Source organism: Odontesthes bonariensis, chromosome 9 (assembly GCF_027942865.1).
Source record: "Odontesthes bonariensis isolate fOdoBon6 chromosome 9, fOdoBon6.hap1, whole genome shotgun sequence".
NCBI classification, from domain to species: Eukaryota; Metazoa; Chordata; class Actinopteri; order Atheriniformes; family Atherinopsidae; genus Odontesthes; species Odontesthes bonariensis.
Window position 1 is genome coordinate 33,509,523 of NC_134514.1, and position 21,497 is coordinate 33,531,019.

The 21,497-nt window shown below is 40.6% G+C and overlaps 1 protein-coding gene across 4 annotated transcripts in view; it reads left to right on the forward strand.

Moving 5' to 3' along the window:
• The first annotated feature begins 5,242 nt into the window (after positions 1 to 5,242).
• The window catches only part of LOC142388621 (unconventional myosin-Ic-like), a 49,856-nt gene continuing 33,601 nt past the window's right edge, over positions 5,243 to 21,497 (forward strand). Inside the window, exons 1-2 of one of the 4 annotated variants that reach the window (XM_075474087.1) lie at positions 5,243 to 5,344; positions 5,550 to 5,792. In XM_075474087.1, coding sequence (XP_075330202.1) covers positions 5,703 to 5,792 — 90 coding nt within the window. In that variant the 5' untranslated portion in view covers positions 5,243 to 5,344; positions 5,550 to 5,702. Of the gene's footprint in view, positions 5,420 to 5,549; positions 5,793 to 9,201; positions 9,542 to 21,497 lie in introns of those variants that run through there. The other 3 variants (XM_075474086.1, XM_075474092.1, XM_075474091.1) reach the window with 3 other exon arrangements.

Consider the following 21,497-nt stretch of genomic DNA (forward strand, 5'->3'; position numbering starts at 1 on the left):
GATTTGCAGGAATGTCAGATTCTCAAATATTGATGGTCATATTTAGTGGACTGGTCTGCTTTTGTAAGAGATGGTGAATGATTTTTAGGATCATTATGTGAAACTGCTGTGCCTTCCTTTCCTCGGCATGGGGGCCAGATCTGATAATGGTGACTTGCAGTTGGGCAAGAAGTGACAAAAAAAGTGTGAATGTGAAATGCCATCCACCTGCCTCTTCATCTCGCCAGCTGAATTATTCTCTGTTAAACAACAGAATTTGTAATGTGAGCAAAGTGTGCAAGATACAGCATGTTTTCCTGAGTAGAGGCTGTTGGTGGAGATGGGCATGAAGGCATGACTGCCCTCTGCAGGTCAAACCAGTCACCTACAAGAGATTCTGACAACACTTCAAAATGTTGAAAAGTGTTGATGTTAGTTAAGTTTTGGGGTTGAGAAGTCATAAATTAAACATCTACTGCTTCTGTAGCTAATGTTCCTTTCTTACACTATGGCTGGCAGCTGTGTTATAGTGGATCAGACACCAAACACTACTCATAACAATAAACTATCATTACATTGGGCATGTAAGTCATTTTTTAGTAGTTCATCTATATCCAGTTTAGCAAATCAAAATGTGTTTGTGGCCTGCCTTAACAGAGTACTCATCATCTCAAAAGTGGTTATGTCCGTGATCACACTATAGTAGAATACATTATCTTTTAATATGTTGATGTGTCAGCATTCATGTTTATGCTCCGCCAGCAGAGGTAAGACCAAGCAATGTTTTGCAAGTCACAAGTCAGCTCTGAATGTGAAGCTTTAAATTTTGGCTCTCACACAAGTCACAATGTACTCTTTACCAAATGTAGCTCTATCATAAGAAAATAGTTAAATGTATAAAATGTAGATTAGTTTTATTTTCTTTCAATTTTACACAACAGAAAATGAATATTTCATTCTTTCCAACTTCTGGAGATTGTTGGGAATTAAATGTTAAGTTGTTGGGAATATATCTTCGTGTTTGGGCTTGGTGTAAGGGTCCTGTCTTTTGGAAGTCAAAAAGCTAAAATCCAAATGCAGTCTTTAGTCACTAGTCTTGAAGTCCAAATTGACTTGAAGATGCTCTTTATTTTGTTTAATTTGAGACCGAAGTTTTAAATTATTATTATTTTTTACTTAAGTTGGTCCTGAAATGAAGCCAAATCTCTGCCCATCTGTCTTTGATCTGCCTTTTATAGTGACGGTTGCTGCCAGACACTGAGGTCAGCAGCAGAACTGTGAATCAGTATCATCTCAGCTTCCTACGGTCTGAGCTCTGCATCAGTTTAATACAACACAGCACACTTGCTCTGCTTTTCACACATTAGTCCAACAAAGACATTTCTTGTTTTATCTTAGAGGTAGTTAGGGTTACTTTGATTCATTTTAGTGTACACACGCTGCACCAATCCTTACATACTGACACAAACCATGTATCTGTCTGAGAGCACATGGCAGGTTATTTGTAAGCCAGTTTATGTCTAAAGCCAGAGGTAAGCAGTGGGTTAGGTGTTGAATGATCCGTAAGGACTAAAAGGACTTAAATAGCTTAAAATTATTGATGGGTGAGATATCCAGCTTCAGCAAATTCTGAAGATGAATTTGACAAAACTCAACTGACAGTTCAATGTTATTAAATATTAAATACATTTTAAACTGTATATTACTGACCTGTCTGTGGGCAAGGTACATCAGCCTTAAAACCAATTCCTCAGACATTTGTCTGAGCAGCACAAAGCTGTTTTGTAGCAGATCCTACGTAATGTTACAAATGTACTCTTATGGGCCTTTTGAGGATTTGTTACTGCCAGGTAACACCTTGTGGTGTCTCCTCAACTGAGCATCCTGTTGTAATGTGAAACCTCAAGAGGGCAGTAAGTTCCAACAAACCAGACTGTGCATCACTCATGCTGGAAATATATCCATATTTCCACAGGATATGATGGTTGTGGGAAGTGCTGGAGGTGTACAAAACAGAGTGCAACTTTCCACTCACTGTACTGTTCTCCAAAGGGTGTGTTTTGGTTGAAGAGTCAGTGGCTCTCTCTTCAACATCTGCAGCTTTATCAACATTCTGGAGCTTCCTGTGGAAACTGGAAGCTGCCACAGTGTTCTGTTATCACAGCAAGATTATCGCTTGCAGAGTGGGTCCCAGGGTACAAACGTCAATGAAATATTAGGAACTTCCTCTCCTGCTGCAGAGACAGCAGTTATTAATAGCTAGGGTTATTTTCAGGCATCACTTGGGAGATTTGCTCAGTCCTGGTCTGATCTGGTCTGAGCTGAGCCTCCATGTGGGTTCTGGTTACAGAACTGCGCCACAAATATACAGCAGTATGAAGCCGTAAACCACAGACTTCTCTGTGCTGCCCATACCCTCAGATTGCTCGGCAGTGCTCATTTGCATAATACATATACTGTATATAAGTCTGTGTTACAGTACCTTTGCACCACAGCAAGCTGTTCACACAGTTTATTTCACTTATAAACATGGGCATCTGCCAGGAAATATATGAGTTAAACCAATTTACATACCCAATTTCAGAATTGTAGTTTTCTGTAGAGTTAAGGATGCAGGGGCATTGTCTGTGACACGGTTCAGGGTGCCAAACTCGTCTGGCTGATTTATCCAAGTCTTCTCAGATCTCAAGTCTCCTTCCCTCTGCGCCACCTAAAATGTCCCAAGAGTGCTTATTTGAACTAGATGTTAATGGTATGAATTATATAAAAGTGGCTGCTGTTCCAATAAGTTTTCACACACTGTCATAAACGTAACCCTGTACATTTCATCCTTTCAGTCTTGACTAATTTAGGTACTGATCCATTACTTTTAGCACCTGTTTCAACATAATGTGAGCATTCAATTAATGTTTCAATTAATACCCAGTCTATTTTGAAAATTTTGTAAATTATTGAACATATTTCAACTTCCCACTGAAAAAACATTTTTATTGTAAATATACCATGATATTTTCAGGTGTAGGAGAGTTTTTAAAAGCTTTTTTAACAGTAATACATAACTTTTAGATAGGTATTTCAAAAATTTATTTAAAAAAAAAAAAAAATCCAGTTCTGTATCCAGCTAACTCTTGTTAAAGCTAACATTTATTCTGTTAACAGGTTTTAATTCAGTCTTTATTCTCACTTGCAATGCTTCTCAGTTAATATGATACTACTTGTGTTTGTACAATGTGTTTGAGATCATGAGTTGAAATGGATCAATGTCGCATTGGTTTACTCAAACATTTGTAATTATCTGCACTTTGTTAAGAGCCGATCGGGTAGTTGTGAATAATGAGAAATTGGTCCATCATTACTTAAATACATTAGGGTCTGTCAATATTGAAAAGTCCAAGAATGTGAATCCAAGAATGTGTCTTTAGGTACAGTTGCAAAAGCCATCAAATATCATGATGAAACTGCCTCTCATAGGGACCATCCTAGGACATCTGACCTTTCATCTGGAAGACTAAGACCAAGAATGAGTTAAATAGGAAACAACCTCTGAAATCACTAATTAGTAGCACCTGATATCAGAGTCTACATGATTTTATCAGGCCTTCGCAGTTGAATTGCTGCAAAGAACAATTCTACTGTGGGAGGCAAATAACAAGAAAAAATTACTTGAGCTCAGAAACACTGAGAATGGACACTAGGTTATTAGTAGAAATCTGTGCTTTGGTCTCATCTGAGTACAAATTTGAGGATTTTTTTGTTTCAACCTCTGTGAGATGCAGGACAGAGGAACTATAATGTGATGCATTGAGGAGAAAGTGTGGTGGTTTCCACTATTTCGAAAATTGTCTAAATTAAAAAAAACCTGTAGATGAGTAGGTGTGTCCATTCATACGTCTTTATCTAACAGCTACCGAACAATAAATTCATGTCCTCTGCTGTTATTATCTACTTACAGTCAATGACAGAGAGTTACTTTACAGATGAGTTTGAGGTTCTCATCATGGACATTTGTTTCCACCCCCTTGACTGACCATGCGTAGCCCCTGCTTTGTTTCATTTCACTTTCATTTACCTTACACAACAAGAGGGCATTCATCTTGGAAGTCAATCACAGTGAAACCATGTGGTTTCTTTTTTAAAAACAGTACGGAGAGAAGTCTCATGTTCTCCAAAACTATGTGTAATCGCTTGTGTGTGCCAGTGTGTGAAGGCCACAGATTTCCTGTTGATGCCAGGCTGTCGAGAAAACCTCCAGCAGAGGTCAGGGGTCAAAGGATGTGTGTCTCTTTCACTTCCCCCACTCCACACAATACACACAATACTGAACCGCATTTGTTTGTTGAATAGTGAAATAACATTTCTTCAAAGCTCTTTTAATATTATGTAAAAATTTTTACAGTCAGAGCACTGAGAGCGACAACAACGAGCAGCAGAGGAACAGAATGCTGTCCGGTCTCATATTTTACAGAAATAGCATAAGCTGTGCCCTAAAGCTGTTTTTTTTTTTTCATGGAGCGCTTTTATAACAGTTAGAATGTATTTCAGTTTACAAATTATGATGGAGCTAAATGCATTAAGTGCAGTATTAAGTGGATTTGTCCCCCCACCCAGTACTGATAGCAGGGGGTTTGTCTCAGCAGACCTGTCAGGAGGATCATCCTTGTGATGTAAGTTTGTTTCTCTGAGGGGAGCTGTTTATGTTTTTCTGTCACACAGACAGCAGTGAGCAACTTACTCTGGAAAAAACCCACTGACAGCATGATGTGTTTTTGGATTAATAACTGTGTGTTGAGTGTCAAGGCCCTTGTTTATCTTGTACTTCAGGACAGGAAGTGTGAGCACAAGTTCCAGATTTGCTTTTAGAAAGCATGTGGTGCTACGCATGCCTCTGGCTTGTATATCCTTTAGGAAATGCAAGTGGGTTCCGTCATGCACATACACGTATTGTGCATGTGCATCACAAATGCTAAATCTTTGGGTGGCCACTGAAAATGTCTGAGACAGGATGCTGTTTACACACGCCAGCCCTGTGTGTGTGTGGTGGTGGAGATGGTGCTACCAGAATTATCACAGTGAGAAAGTCAACCATAGTAGTCTGAGAAAATGAGTCCACTTATAAAGGCATACTTTGTTTTTGTTTTATTTAAGACACAAATGTATTTAAAACTTCCAATGAACACACACATTTTAACTGCCAAGACACATACACACAGTTGTTAGACAAAAGACTCATATCCTCTGCATGTGACACCCATCTCGAGACAGGCTGAGCTCCATATCCTCTCCATGATCCCTCAGCCAGAGAGGCAACATCCTCTGGCGGCAGTGAGGGGAAGCTGGCCTCACTGACACTCTCCACTCTCAACAGGTAACACCCCAACTGCAAAGCTCCGCACCACAGCTTGAAAACACTCAGTCTCTACGTTTTGCTTGATGTCAGGAGGTAACATTTCTCTAATGCGTAAAGATGAAGTTTCACTCTTTACACATATCTAGGGGAGACATTTGTCATGTACTTTGATGCTTTTGTGATGAGTGTAAAGATCTTTGACGATTACATTTTTGCTTTTCAGTCATCCCTGAGGACGATCTTCCAGCCACATTTTCTTTCTGTCTGGAATATTCTCAATTTCACATTCTTAAAAACAATTGGAGAGGAATAGTGAGTTTAACACAAAACAGGGTTGCTCAAGAGAAGATAAGAAGTTACGGGAGAGAAGAGAACAATGATGGAACTGAGGATCCAGCTGATCCCGACAGGGGAAATCATCCTTCCTCCAGGGAAGAATGGAGAAAACTACTGCCATAACTGCAAGGTCAGTCCAAACACAGCAGCCACATCTGAGGCCAGACCTGAAGTCAGATTTTATTTCTGTTCATTATTCACTTCCCTGTGTTTTATGCAGCTCTAACAGCAGCAGTTAATGACAGCTGAACTTATAGGGGTTCATGCTCCTGCATAGCTGGAGCAGATACATTCAGCACCTGTCTAAACAAGTCTAAATTACTCAGAATTCACACTCAGTTGAGCGAATCGCATTGATAAATTTAAAACGTTTTGACTGTTTAAAAAAAAACAGTAAGACAAGAGATCATCAAATTTTAATTTCAAACCATGAATGCATAACCTTAAGCAGCTCCATATACATCCATATATATTATTTTTCTGTAGATTCAAACTGATGACTGAAGATGAAATTCACATCAAAGCAAGAAATTTTAGTGCAACTATAACTGAGGTAAAAATGCAAAACATCAGCTTTTAAAGTCAGGTTAAATGTCAGTCTTAGATGATCAATTAAAGAGCTGTAAAAGAGGCAGAGATGCTGCTCTCTGCACCATCTGCATCCACAGGGGATATGCTGTATTTCAAAGCCAGTGTTTGAAACACCAGTTGTTCACTGCATGCTCATCGCAACATTTTTAGATCAATCAAGTTTGTGACCAGCTGCTGAACAAAATGAACCATCGTGCAGGTAAAAAGCCAGAGTCGTGATTTGAAATGACAGCAAACACTAGTGCAGATCTGAAAAATGTGTAAATTAGACGCCGATTGCTAACAAGTTTGTTGTATCAGCTTAAAAACTGACCATGTCAGTGTTGTGTTCACAGCTCGTCCATGCTTCTCCCAAAAATGTCAAGTTGACATCGTAATTCTACACTGTAATGTGAAGTTGGGCGTCAAATACCATTTTAACTCAATCTTGAAAAGAAGCCTTTTTTTCTCTTGAGTAATGAATTGATATTATGAGTAAGACCCAGCTAAGTTTGCAAGACCCTGCTTCAGTCTGCGAGAAATCAGGGGATATATTTGGAACAACTTAGTCCAAAAAAGAGCCACAATAACAACACTCACAACAGAACCGCTCCACAAGTTCACCTTAAAGGCTAGACATATTGGAACTTTCCTGGTTTATTTTGAAGATGGACATCAAAATAAACCAGGACTAATACTGTAATACTATACTGTAGTCCTGGACCAACTTTTTGCAAATATGTAAAATCAACTTCTTTTTCAAATGAAATAAGCAGTCACACATCTTAATGTTTACTTTGTTAGATTTGTAGGGAGGCCAGTTTAACAGTATGAGTCTCAGTGTATATACGGGAATCAAATAGGGCCTCTTGGCTCTATTTGATTCCCGTTAAACATTAAAAAGGTTTTTGGGACATTTCCACTGTTAAATCACCATAATAGCTAACAAGTGTGCATTTATCCTGACACATAGCACCTGTCTGAAAGTTTGCGAATTCTGTAAATGAAATATTTGTCAGAGAATAACTCCACTCAGGGTGTGACCTTGTCCGTGTGTCTTTTATCAGCCATTTGGTGGTTTAATATAAAAAAGGCCAGGTGAACCAGGACCAAACTTCTGCTTTGAAAACCAAAATACAAGTGTGAACACACCCTTAGTGATGTTTCAGGGCAGAAACGAGACCAAACATCTGCTGTTCCAAACATTCTGTGCTGCTTGCTGTATGTGCTGAGCTCCTGTAGGATGGCAGTATTAAAGACAGCTGCTGTCTAATAAATGTATGTACAGCATCTAAGGAATGAAGGGAGTAGCTTTTTAAGAGCAGTCCTCCCTTGGTATAAGGCACCATTTGGTACAGTTAAAGCAGGAATTGACAGGATTTTGAGTTACAGTAAAAGGAATGTGACATGGTGAATGTAGCCTGCTGTGACCCTCATTAGTTATGATTGGGGAGGTGTGGAATGTACTGTAGCCTGGACGAGAGGAAACGACAAAGACATTCCTGTACACAGCTTCATTTGTTCCCCTTCCCACATTCCTTCAGGGTCAGATCACCCTCTGGATTTGTGTGAAAGGTGTATGTTAGGGTCTCTGACACTGTCACTTGTGCCATTTGGTATCAGACGTTTGCCATGAAGATTACGTATAATTATCTTAGCTTCCAAAAACGGTTTCGACAAGTGTTTTGTTGATCTTGTCCTTCCATTATACCAGTGAGGTTAGGTGAAGTTTGTTATGTTAAACCAGGAAAATATGGTGTTACAAACATGGAAAGCTTGTGTCTTTTGTGTGTACATTGGCTGACGCTGACTCCACAGAAGTGAATGTAGAGACAGGAGAAATGCTTGGGTCTGGAGGTGGAGGGTAGGTGTCACAACCAGCCTTTCTGTCTGGTAGTACTAGACTGTAACTAACATGACCTTGTCAACAGGACACAATTTGTGTGTGTGTGTATTTCAGTGTATGCTGCTGGCTGTAGGTTGTTTTATTCTGAATCGATCACTCCCCCCTCTGGCTGTGCAGCCATATTACAGTCCAGCAGGCCTTGGACACCCCGCTGTCCAGCTGGTAGAGGTCACCTCCACAGGGTCAGTGAACATGTAACATAACTGCGTGGTATCTGACAGACTGTTTCTGTTTGAGCTATGTGTGTGATGTGAAGGTCCTCCAAGCATTTTTAATCGTATTAAATCATATCCTTCAGTTATTACGGAAGGATTTTGTTGGGTTTTAGCAAAGAGTAGTGTCCTTAATGAAGAATGTACACATGCTGGCTATTTCATAACCTGATTCTGGCACTTTTCCCTTTCAATTCAAACGTTGACAGTTAAAAACTGTGAGACAAATACTTTAACTGAATAAACATATGTAAAAAAATTTAAATAGAAATAGAGCACATCTTGTCAGTGAAGGAGGAGACTGAGGAGAGGCCCTGCAGCGGAAGCAGGAAGGTGCAACTGCGCCTTTATTGACGGCAGATGGTGTGAGAGTTCTGTCAGACAGATGCGGCTGGTGATGAGAGCAGAGTGCTCTCTACCACGGTGGCTACACCCGCAGTGAAAGGGAACTCTGTTCAAACTCATTATTTGATGTTTGTTTTATGTTTATGTGAACCCCGGTGGTTCTCTCCTCATCCTTACGCGACAGTTGTACAAATTGAAAGTTTGCCCCTACCTGACCCAGTCCTGTGGCATCTAGTGTTTCGTCTAAAGTTTCGTCAGATTGCGGACAAATATCAGGCGTGTAGGCTTTTGTGTGTAGGGAGAAAGGCACTTTTTAGCCCAGCATTCATTTATTTTAGTGGTGAGGAGATGTGACAGCTGCGTTTCCATCCAACAGATAAAGTAAGAACGAAGACATGGCGCATCGCTGTGGGATGGATTTTTGTGAACTTCCTGGTTATTACAGGGTGTGCTGCCCTGAATGACAGAAGAGGAAGGGGGGGAATTATCACACCACTCCCATAGCGGGTTTAGGGGAACTCAGACTCAACAAAACCGCCCACCACAGACAGTCTGTTTCAGATGAACACAGTTTTATTAAATCCAACCTGTGATATAAGTGTGAGTGGTTGGACTGCGGGTGATCAGTAGGAAAAGCCCTGTGCTGAGGCAGCAGTTTGGGAGAAGCCACAGCTGTAGCAGAGCCCACAGTGGTGGTGGTGTTGGTGGGTGGGAGGGTCAGGACAAACCCGGCAGGCGATACCAGCTGACAGAGAGCACACTGACCGGGCTGACACCCACAGCAGGGCGACTGAGCTGAGTTTCTCCCAAGAAGAGCACGCTGTTTTTACCTTCGACCGTTTTAAGGTACGTTTGCTGTACACAAACTTCAAGAAGTACAAAAAGTTGCTTCCCGCGCAGTCTGTTCAACTCACTGGTCTGTGAACGTTCATTTGGCTACCAGACATTAAAATGGTTCTGTCGTTCAAGGCTCCAAGTAACATTTTGAGAGTGTCTGCTTTATAATACGTGACACCGCTGCATGTGAGCTCGAGTTGGCCGCGTGTGTGCCGTGTGGAGAAAACCGCGAGCCAAACGTCAGTCGGTATCCCATCGGGTTGTCGATGGAAAAAAGAAACGTTCTGCCAGCTGGCGGACTGAGGCTGGGGCAGGCAGGGCTGTGGACCTTTCACCACCATCTGATTGGGCGTGTGGCCACAACATCCATTCCTTCAGGTCGGGGTTGTCTTTTTATAGACGCCAGTCAGAACTAAAACTGACTAAGATAATTCATTAAACCCCACAGACTTTTCACATACTGTGCTGTAAAGTCTCTAAGTGTTCGAGCACACTGCTGGATGCAGAGCAGCGGTCGTACTGTGGTGATCCCCTGGTAATTCTATTCATGGATCAACTTCTAACTCGAGGGCTGTTTTTCCTGAAAGTTATTGGTGACAAGGTCTGATCATCCAGGTAAATCTGACCCCTCCTAACAGGAGCCGTGCAGTGCCCTGAGTGGCTGACGTGTAGCAGAGCTGTGGGTAGTTGTCTGTAGCTGGTCGGACTTCAGCTGACTGGACACAAGCTGGGTGCCCCCCATCTCTGTAGTTGATGAGTCAACAAGCCAGTCCACCTGTTAATGTGTGTGCTTTGTAAACATGGGAAGCACCTGGCCTGTAGCACAACCTGTTTTTGTCAGAGGATGTTGAGGGGCGAGAGATTTGATCCTGTGAGTGAGTTAATCAAGATGAGTTGACACATGTTGGATTGACAGCCAGCGTTATTTTCTCACTCTGCTCGTTTCATTTACTCTGGTGGTCTCTGTTTTTTTATTTTTGGATGTACAAGCTGATGACCTTCATCCTGATGAGTTAGCCAGATTACTCACCCAGTGGGGAGGAATGACTAACCTCGTGCTCAACATTAGAAAGATGTACATGCAGGGAAACTAGAAGAGAGAAGTTTGGAAAAGGACCCTGCATGGGGAGGTTGTTCTTAGGGACCATTTGTTCAGAGGGGCTGACCTGCTGCCTGAAGGTGACGTGGAGGTCAGGGCCTCCCAGTGCCTGCATCTGCCTCCTCACTCTGCTGCCAGTTTGATGCAAGCTCGTGTAACTGACAGCTTGTGATGAGTGTGTGTCAGGGATGAAGGTAGTAGCACTGACAGTGGTGTTGTGTTCACCTTCATGGTTTAATTGTGTATAATGTTTAGAGGCTTTGTGGCTTTTCAAGGAGACTAATTATTGCAAAAATGTTCATTGTGAACTTTCTTCCCTGTTATACAACCAGGGACAAAAACATGTCCCTCTGCTGCTGTCAATACATTTTTCCAAAGCAGTCCCCCAGCTGTCCTGTGTCGTGAGAAGCATTTAGCTGTGTTTTCCAGTGGAGCCATGTGCTGCAGAAACCTAAGGGCAGTTATTCAACCCTTTTATGTGATATTTCTAGTTTGTAGCAGTCATAGCTTGTGCTGAGAGTGGCTACAGATAGTCCTGGGTCAGAATCAGCTTTTCCCTCTGGAAATTAATGCCTGTTTCTGCAGGCATTAGTCTTCTCCCTTCGCCTCAGTTTGCTTATCTAAATGCAAACACATTACAAGGCTTTGTGAGATAGCTATGTGTTTATTTTAGATGATTACGATGATTATAGATGGTAAAACAAATGCCAGTGAGCTTATCTTGCCCACATTCTCATTTCTGTCATGGAGCTTTCACAAGGAGGGCTAAAGAAGTCAGTTTACTGGTCCTGGCTTGCTGTTTGACTGTTTATCTGATTAACCAGTCTTCTACTGCTCCATATTGTCATAACAATAGATTCTTCTAATCTAGAATGATTGTCTTCCAGATCAGCATTGAAAAGAGTTGATAGTAAAACCAAATGTGTTTCCCAAATGACCTGGATATTAATGGACATGATTCCTAGACCCAACTTTGAGAACTTTATTATGGTAGATGTGCTTTTGACAGGGTGAAGGTTTTTCCAGTCATATAGTCTCCGCTACATGTCAGGTGGCTCCTGGGAGGAACCCATAGGACACACCGGATCGGCTGTCAGCCACATCACCGCCCTCACCTCCACGGCAGGACAAACAGTCACATGTGGCTGTGTAGTAAATGTTCAGAGGGGGGTTATTTCCACATTACCGACCTTACAATGTTTTATTTGAAATGTGTGAATTTCAGCTAATATCATGGCTCTTAGGGACTCTTAGGGCTGTCATGCTGTGTCTTGACATTGCTGTCAAGCTTGTCACCAAACTGTCAAGGCGTTTAATTTGAACATAATCGGAAGAAATGGGCGAAACGCTGGTCTGTGGGTGTGAAGATGGGCGCGACCGTGGCCATGCCACTGATCAACTGCATATATTTTGAGGGGGTTGTAGCTTTTTAAAAAAACATTTATTTATTGTCATTTGGCTTTTTGTTTTCAGATAAAGTTAACTTTCACCTGAAAAGTTGAAAAGTTTAGTGTTCAAGTGGAAAAAGAGCACCTGCTGTGCCAAGCTGAAGGATTTCCACCAATCCAAAATTAAGTTGGTTGGTTCATTTCAAGTTCATTGGTTTTCAAGACGGGACTGCCTGGTTAGTTATTGACTAGTTGATAGTTATTTTACTAACAGAATGTGAGTCATTCATTGATTGTAAAGAAGTATTTTAGCCTTTTCAGGCGATACTCCTGCTTGCTTTCTCGCTGCCACTCTAATTGATGCTGTCAGAGTGTCAGACTGTCCCTTTTCTCCAGTCAGTAAACTGTATACGTCACGTGGGACAGTTGACCTGCGCTGAAACTCATTGTTGTCATGTGCGGAGCTGCTTCTTGGCTGGTGTGTTTCTGGAGTCTTAGTTTTCTTGCCTTGTGTCAGCCCTGCAGTGGCAACAAAACGAGACTATTAGAGCTCCACTATCTTTGTGAGAGTGTTTCTTCGAAACTGGTATTTAATTCTTTAATTAAATATTTAGTACGGTACACGAGTAAATTCAGTTTATTGTGGACAGAGGCAGGCCACTGCAGCTTTTTCCCTCCAGCTTCCATCTTTTTGTGAAATCAAGCTGCTTCATATTTGACTTCAAAGCATCATTTGCTTGAAATGACAAAACTGTTCCTTTAAAATGCAATGCATATACATTTTTATTGTTACAGAATGGATCAGGAGATAAAGTCTTAAACTTGCATTTTTGCACAAACTTAGGGCCAGCTAATAATTACCTCCCACTTGAAGTCAATCATATCTCGTTTCAAAGCTGGCATCTGTCACTGCAGTATGAACCCCAGCATCAAGATACGGCCTGGGCTTTGGACTTTTGCTTTGATAACATTAAACTCAACTATCGGATTAGACTATGCCAGCGATAAGGTTGATAAGGTCCGAATGGAACAGCAGTTTCGAGTGGATTCACAGCCTTTGGACTCATTTCTGAAGACATGGAGGGACAGAGTCATGTCATTTAGAGCCAAAATGTATTTTTATGGGAGGCTATTGATGGCCAATCTCAAGATCTTTTTACCACTACCAGAATTTACCAGAATTTTACCACTATTCTCTACTTCATCAGATTCTCACATGAAATGGCGGTTAGATTTTGAATCAAGCTTTCCTCTCCAGATAGTGCTTTTTGAACTTTTGATTACCACACATATGAAACATTGTCTTCTAGTCATGTATTGAGAGACGTTTTCAGCAACACCAGGTTGGTATCGGCTCAGGTTTATGCAGAACTCTATCAGAGATGGGTGACTTACACAAACGAATATCTGATGATAATCTGATGTGGGCAAACTGATTGCAATTTCTCTTTGGGACTGATAAATTATTTTTTCATTCCATTTATTGGATAAATGAAGAATAGGTTTATTAAAAGGGTAAGTATAATTAAACTGAGGGAATGAAATGGATCCAGTGGGTGAAGTTTGTGGTGTCTGTGGGAGGTTGTTTAGATGATGACTGCTGCTGGTGTGAACTGAGTCAGGCCTTGAAATTGGAGTGTGTTGGAGACACTGGAGATATTTGAGGCCTTAGAATGTCGACTAAAATCAAATTAAACATCGCTACCTAGAATTCTTTAATCAGTCTTATCATTATCTTTTTCATCACCAAAAATCAGTAATATTCATCAACTTTCTCACAAAAAAAATTCAGCACGCTTTTCACTTTTTCTGTTTGTCATCTCACCACGATGTATTAATTTTACATCATCATTTGCGCAACCAAACCTGGAGCGACAGTTTTAAATTTCCCTGTGCTTGCTGTTGCTTGAATTTAGTGGTTGACAGATTTTAAAGTCTCTGATTTAATGGAGCGGCTCTAGTTGAAGGGGTATTTGAAATACATACACTGTTAAAGGAGAGTTTTAGTTTTAGTGTCAACTCTGGAGGAATGGAAGTGTTCCAGAGTTTAGGTGAAGTTCAAGTCCCGACAGAAGCTGCAGTGTCAGTCAAGATTTTGTTGATGCCAGTTCAAATGAGTGTCAGTTAAAGTGTCAGCCAAAGTGTTCACATTGAAAGCCTTTTGAAGAGCTGTGAAAGAATTAGAAGAACTCAGTTAGTTATTTTGTCATTCAGAGGTGAGGACCTGAGAAAAATCTGAGTATTTGCACCTCTGTTGCAGTGTCATGATTAGTCATCATGATGAGGTTAAGGTTTTAATCACAAGATGAGGTTTATGACTTAATACCAGTAATTATTTATATTAGTTAGGTTAATAAGGAAGAACATATAGCATCAGAAGTACAGGGCATTGTCCTTTCTACTGTAGCACCACTACACTTTGCAGTTCTCCAAGGATCCTCGTGCTTCTTCGCGTGTCAGCTGACAGACTGATGCAGAGTGAGTTGGAAATTATGCAGAAACATTCCAATAGATTGGAAGTAATTAGAAAGATGTGCCTGATAGCAAGTCAGAATATGTGTTATGTGTATGTTGATGGAGGCTATGCACTGTGCATAAAGAACGTGAGGTGTCTGCTGCTGTGGACAGTTGCTTCAGCTATTCCACAGAATTCTTTCCCACATCCTGAAACCAGCCCAGTGGTACAGTGAGCACCGCCCTGCTAGGAATAAATGTCATGAGTGACTGTGTCCTGCTTCTCCCCACTATTACAGCCTTGACTGCTGTGGGACTGGAAACCACCCTGGACATGAGTCAAAATGCACACCAGCTTCACTGCCTTTTTTGTACATGTACTGGTAAAGATTGGAAGTCCTCAAATGACCTGAATTAGACTGCTTGTAACAAAGCTTTCAGAAACACCACACAGGAAAGTATTTTCCCCGTTTTCCTTTTGTGTCACAGTTAATGTGTCTTTGACCTGAGGCATCTATCTGTTTCTGTTATTCTAAGCAATGAAGTTTAGAGTTTTTTGCAGACGTGCGGTGCCAGAGATGTAACCAACACAGTTCAATTTATTCTCGTGGTTTCTGACATACAACTGTATCTTCAGTAGCTCATTGAACGTGTTTCAGAGGATGTTACAGTCCACTTCATCAGTCTCTCTGAATGGCTTTGTTCTGCAGAGTCAAGTCAATGTCAGTTAAGGCCAGAGGTGCTCAATAATGTTTATTTACCACAGTGCTGACCAAGTCTCCTCCTAATCCTGCTCTGTTGTATACACACACACACACTCACCTGTACACTCAGATTAACCCGATGATACATGATAACAGGTAATCCCATTTAATCTGTTCTTGCACTTGGTCGGTGCTCAGTGCTGGGCCAGAGGCAGGGGAGCTCTGTCTGTGTTAGTGTGTGCTCCGGGTCTGTACTGTTAAGCAGGTTTGTCTAATCCTGTTGTAACATGTTGAGTCTTATACTGGGTCATTAGAGTATGACTGTTTAAGTACTTATCCCCATGTTACAACAATAATCTGACCAATAATAGATGTTTATTTGAATGAGTCATTGTATTCCAGCCCTGCTTCGCATGCATGGTGAGGATAGGTGGGCTGAGGAGAAAGAAAACTCTCCCTGAATGGTGTTCGCCATCTGATTATAGCCCTAAGTCACCTGTAGAAATACGTAATTGTACTTTTAACATTCTAACGAGGAGAACCGCTTTTTAACTCATTTTAATGGATTAATTCATGATTCAGAGCAAACACACCTTCCATAAAGAGTGCACATTAAACCTCATAGCTTTAGTTTTCTTCTGTGTGTGTATGTGTGTGTGTGTGTGTGTGTGTGTGTGTGAGACTGTCTCCCCTAACTTTACTGTGAGAGTTGAGACACCCCCACCTGCTCAACTCAAATCTCAGTGTCTGTCGAAACTGGGGTTCATTTAGTGGGTTTCTCTTTGTGAGGGCTGGTGACGACTCTGGAGCAAATTGGAACATTTAATGCTGCTTTTAGAAAATAATTCAATCCAGAATAATCACCTAATAACCGCCCTAACCCAGTTTCAACCAATTCTTCCTATTTTCAATTTATTGCATGTCCCTTTTTGGGTCAGTTGCGTTCACTTTGATGACGAGCATAAGGCAGAAGTTGAAAATTGTTATCTTTTTTTTTTTTTTTCTAAATCTGGAGAAACTGAAATCTTTTGACTGGAAATGAGCCGGGAGAAGATAGGCATGACCCAAGCTCAATTAGAATATGTACTATGGTGAAGACGCAGTGTCCTTAGGTTAGACTTCCTCTCTCATTCCGGACCATTTGGTTAATATTTAACTGAGTCTTTTCTTGTAGAGGAGTAATGTCAATACCAGTACAGGCAGATGTGGCATGAACAGAGAATTGGGCTGAGTCAACGAGGGAGCAGTACGGAAAAAGAGTTTGAGCAGGTGGCTGTTGAGGTAGAAATGTGTAGAGAAAACAAAGTGTACAGATGAAGCTGTATGGTGAGGCTGTGAGAAGAAAAACTATATGTGGTGAGAAAGTAAAGGCAGGCACATACAGAAGGGATGAAGCAGTTACAGCAGGCTGCAGAGCCTGAAGGAATGTAAACAACACTGGATGGATGAGATTAGAACAGCCTTTAACTGAATAGGCTTCTGATGTCTAATACTGATATCTGAGCCATAAACACTCATCCCCTCCTGGCCTTGAACTGCTCCAAGCTTATGAATGTAAACTATGCTCACATATGTCCCAGCATGCATTGGGCATCAGACAGCAGAGTAACGCTCTTGGCTCTTATGGTTACTATGAGTCCACATCAGTGACACACTGATGATAACCAAGTTACTGTAAGCTTTGGGTTCACCTGGTCCAGAGTCGGTTCTAATGTGACTCTGTGTAATTTGGGCTGTACAAACCTAACAGCATGTGAGTACAATGGATTTCCTCAGGTTAATGTCCTAATGTCCAAGCTTACCCCAAAAATATTTGTTACAATTATTCTATCCAATACGAAAAACCTTATTTGAGCCGTTTTCTAAAGGGTTAGGTGTTGTTTGAATGCTTTCTATCCCTTTTCTAATTATTTCCTGTTCCTATCAGCTTCATGTTTGGAACCAAAAGCATTTAGTCAAATGTCTTTATTTCAAGCATCAACTAAATATTCACATATTAAATAGAATCTACTACAATACAGTAGAAGCATGCAATAAACAGTAATTTTCACAATAGTATAAAGACACTCAATAGTTACTGATAAATCATGGACAGTTGAATCACTAACTACCATTTTCTTTTGTAATCTTCCTTTTTGTTCTGTTGACCAACACACGTATGTTTTTATTTTTCAATTCAATTCATTTTTATTTATATAGCGCCAAATACAACAAATGTCATCTCAAGGCACTTAGATAATAAAGTCCAATTCAAGCCAATTGGAATTCAATTGGCGGCACTGTAACACCATTCATTTTGCCCTCAATTTTCTAAAACAAGGACATCACCCCAATTTGTGGTCACAATAACCACAAATTAACATCTGGCCAAATGAAAAAATCTGGCTTGGAGAAAATAAAAAATCAAACCCTCAATATTCTCAGATCTGAGCTTCTGTTTTAAATTTTTAGTAAGATTAGATTTTTCCAGCCTGCATTTCCCTTTGCATTGATGATGCTATCTTAAGCAAAGCCTCACATTTGACCGGTCAATATGGTCCTTCTTGGCCACATAGCCATGCTATGGGCCTTATATACAAACAACTGGCCACACTCTTGCGATGATGCATGATCCTGTCACGCAGGCCGGCCCTTGCAGAAAGCTGCTGATCTTGCAGGTGTGTACCATGCTGTCCAAATGATCTTAGAGTAGTTTGTCACATTTGAAATGAAGCCGAATAATACTTTAACCCAAAGTTGGAAATCATTGTTTTTGTTTGTTTCGGCCTCATCTTAAATCGTTTTAAATTAACACAATTATTACATGAAGGTAAAAAAAAAAAGTGAAATGTAAGTTTCCCAGTAATTTTATAATTGAGGTTAGGCATGTTTTTTCCTCATCAAAACTGCTCTGAGTCGCATACCTTTTAAACAAACACAAATGACCACCTTTACTATCTGACAAACTCCAACAGCCCTGTCCGCTCTCTGTGTGTGTGTTTGATTAGATCTAGCCTCGCTGAGGTTAAGTTATTGTGGGTGTGGCAGTGGGGGTATCTACACAGGACATTCACAGAACGATGCTAACGCCACCGACTCTTTATGTAAAATGGAAGTCTCTGTTTATCAGATCGTTTATGTTTGAGGACTTCATAATCACAAGTATTCAACAACGTGCGACATGAGTAAATTCTGAGTCTGTGGACCCCACACTAAATTACTCAGAAATTCTTATGCTGATGTATGAAAGTAGTCTTTTATCTTAAGATATGCTCCTGCTAGTTGTTATGGCAGCATCCTCTCATACCCTCAGGCCCCCACATGCCGCCAGACTCTCGCCCCCACCGTCATTCACAGAATGCCTTCCTGTGTCTATTTTTGAGACACTTGTCATGTCTCCCAGTACGTAACGTTTCATCATCATCATAGGCTCAGCTTTTAGGACTGTGTGTGTCATGAGGGTTGTGTAGCTGTATGGTCATCACTGGCTGACTGTAACCAAATGACCTGCTACATCCTGGGCACCAGTAATGTGTGTGTGTGTGTGTGCACAGCAATGGGGTGCTTATTTTCATTATGTTCACTGGGTGCTGAGTGTTTGGTGCTGTGTAAGTGGACATGTAGATGGAAATGAGAGGATGGTGTAACTGAAGCTTCTAAATTTGGAAACACGTTTAGTCAGTGGAGGCACCCACACATAAATTTCCAGTCATTTGTCTTTGATAAGAAACTGGTGCCCTCTGAGAGGCTGTTACATGTAGAATTGAGTCATTGACTGAAGTATGTCTGATGCTGTGAACTGTGTGAGAAAATGTTCAAGACATTCTGCTGCTTCTAACCTCCTCTGTGGGAGATCATGGCACATGTAAGTACAGCGGAATTCATTGCACAGATGCGGTCTTTAAGTTACTTGAATGGTGATTTTATCCAATGAGGCTGCAGTTATAAAATAAGGATTTTATTAGAGCGGAGCGACAGTCTGGAAATGCTTTAAGTGACTGTCAGTTGACACGTGGTCTTAATGGGCTGCTTTTCAGATCCAGTTTTTGACAAAAGAAACACAAATATGAGAGCAGCTTTATTGGGAGTTCAGCTGGATTAATATACACTTACACTTTACTGTTTTAAATAAAATATGATGCATTGATAGAGCATCTAGGACTATTTGAGTCTAGCTGAGTGTTTATAGGAAATATTTTATCTGGGTGTGTTAGTCCAGTTTGAGAAGCTTGATTTGAAAAACTTTGATTGGGCTTACATGTTCACATGCATTTTAACTGTTCAGTTTTGGTCAGACCAACACAATAATAGTTTTTTTTTGTCAAGCTTCATGTAAATGTGCTCAATGTCACTCTGACAAATTTTAACTTGTTTTCCCCACGTTTCTATCCCCCCCAAAAAAGCCTCATCATTGGTTGTCTCCTCTTTGAATGGTACATCTAGCTCCCAGAAAACATTACAATTAGTGTGTGTATGCAAAATAAGAAAAATGAATGAAATGGAAAAGATTCGAGAGGAAAAATAGGGACACTGATAAAAGCAGGACAAATCAAACAGGGAAAGAAAGCAATGTGATGTAATGTGCATTGGATCTCATCTAGTTTTGTTTTGTCCCATAGTTCCGCTAGTATTAATGCGTAATCAGCACAGAGGAAGTGCTCAGAGTAAACAGGAAATTCACTGTTTGGAAATTTAGCCCAAGCTGTTATAATGCTCTACAAATACTATGGGCATGTTGATATTTCCATTTTTCTTCTATCATTCAAATCTGATGAAATGCTTCCTGATTCATTTGATGAAGTCTAAACAACTACATGGTTTCATGTAGTTTTGTGTTGGGGGACCCAGAAGGCTCAAAACAACAGGAATTAATCGGACCACACTTTTTAATTCAGTGAAAAAACACAGAGAACACGACAGAATAACTGTTTCAGATGAAACAGTGGAATGAATGATGGAATAATGAACCCCCAAAAAGTCTAATTAGTCCTTAGTTCCAGCTCGTCTGTCTTTTCAGTCAGCTTGAATTCTTTGAGGACTTCAATGATGGAAAACAACATTCTTCATCAGTCAGGTTCCAACTTTCTTGTACAGCAGCCATGTCACTGAGCTACTATGTCTTTCCCGAAGAAAGGTCTGAACCCTCTTTGCTCTGTGGAGAGATGCATCATCAGCCTGAAGAATGAGCTCAGCATCACCAAACCTCTTTTGGATTGATGGAATGAGAAAAGAGTCCAGAATGTCAGAGTCCACCTGTGCATTCCCTTCAGAGGTAATGGCTGCCATGTTCCCTGGTCCTTTACCTGATATCAACCCCATATCATCAGTGATGGTGGAAATGTGCTCGTTTTCATCTTCGTCATCTTTCTGCGTTTCATTGGACCTGCACCAAACTAAAGTTCCAGCATCATCTCCTTGTCCAAAGCAGATTGGTGATTCATCTCTGAATATCACTTTCATCCAACCATCCGCAGTCCATGACTGCTTCTCTTCAGCCCACTGTGACCTGGTCTTCTTCTCTTTAGGTGTTAGTGATGGTTTACTTTTATCCCATTTCCTTCAGCCGGTTTCTTACAGTTCACTCACAAACATTGACTTCTGTTTCTGCCCATTTGTTTTTAATTTCTTTGTTGGATATTTTCAATTTTCAGACATAATTTGAGTTTTTTCGTCTCTTTGACGTCTTCTTTGGTCGACCTGCATTTTTCCTTTTACATCCTTCCCATTTTCTTTGTCGTTGCTCCAAATTTCAGTTCCAATGTCTTCTGCCACAGTCTGAGTTGAATTATGCTCTTGAAGGAGTTTTAGAATCCTTTCTATAGTTTCCACAGCTCCCTTGTTGCGGCCATGTTTCCTGCATATTTAGACTTTCCAGTGTTTGTTTTTTTAAGAGATGCAAATAACAAGGTGATTTAATCTTTTTTTTCTTTTAAATCTATGTGTTATAGCTGTGCAAATGGGCTTCATTTCAGGCATAACTATTAAGTCAAATTCATTCATGTTTCCATCAGAAATATGACAGGGTGAGTTTTCAGATTTAGTTTTTGTATATAAATATGAAAATGGAAACTATTAGCCTGAAAATGAAGTGACTGAGACCTCAGACTACTCGGTGCTGTGTCTATAAGAAGTCTGTATTTGTTGTAGCTGTAATGGTGGTACTTGTCATGATAGAGCAGCAACAGTGCAGGCAGCATTGTTTTTAGCTACACTACTACAAGCTCTTCTCCACACAAGGTCTGCTGAGTATAAATATGCCTCTGTCAATACAGGACAGGAGGCAGAGCAGAGGTGTGTAAGAGAGTGAATAGAAAAGATGAAGGTGGTAAAAGTGATAAAGA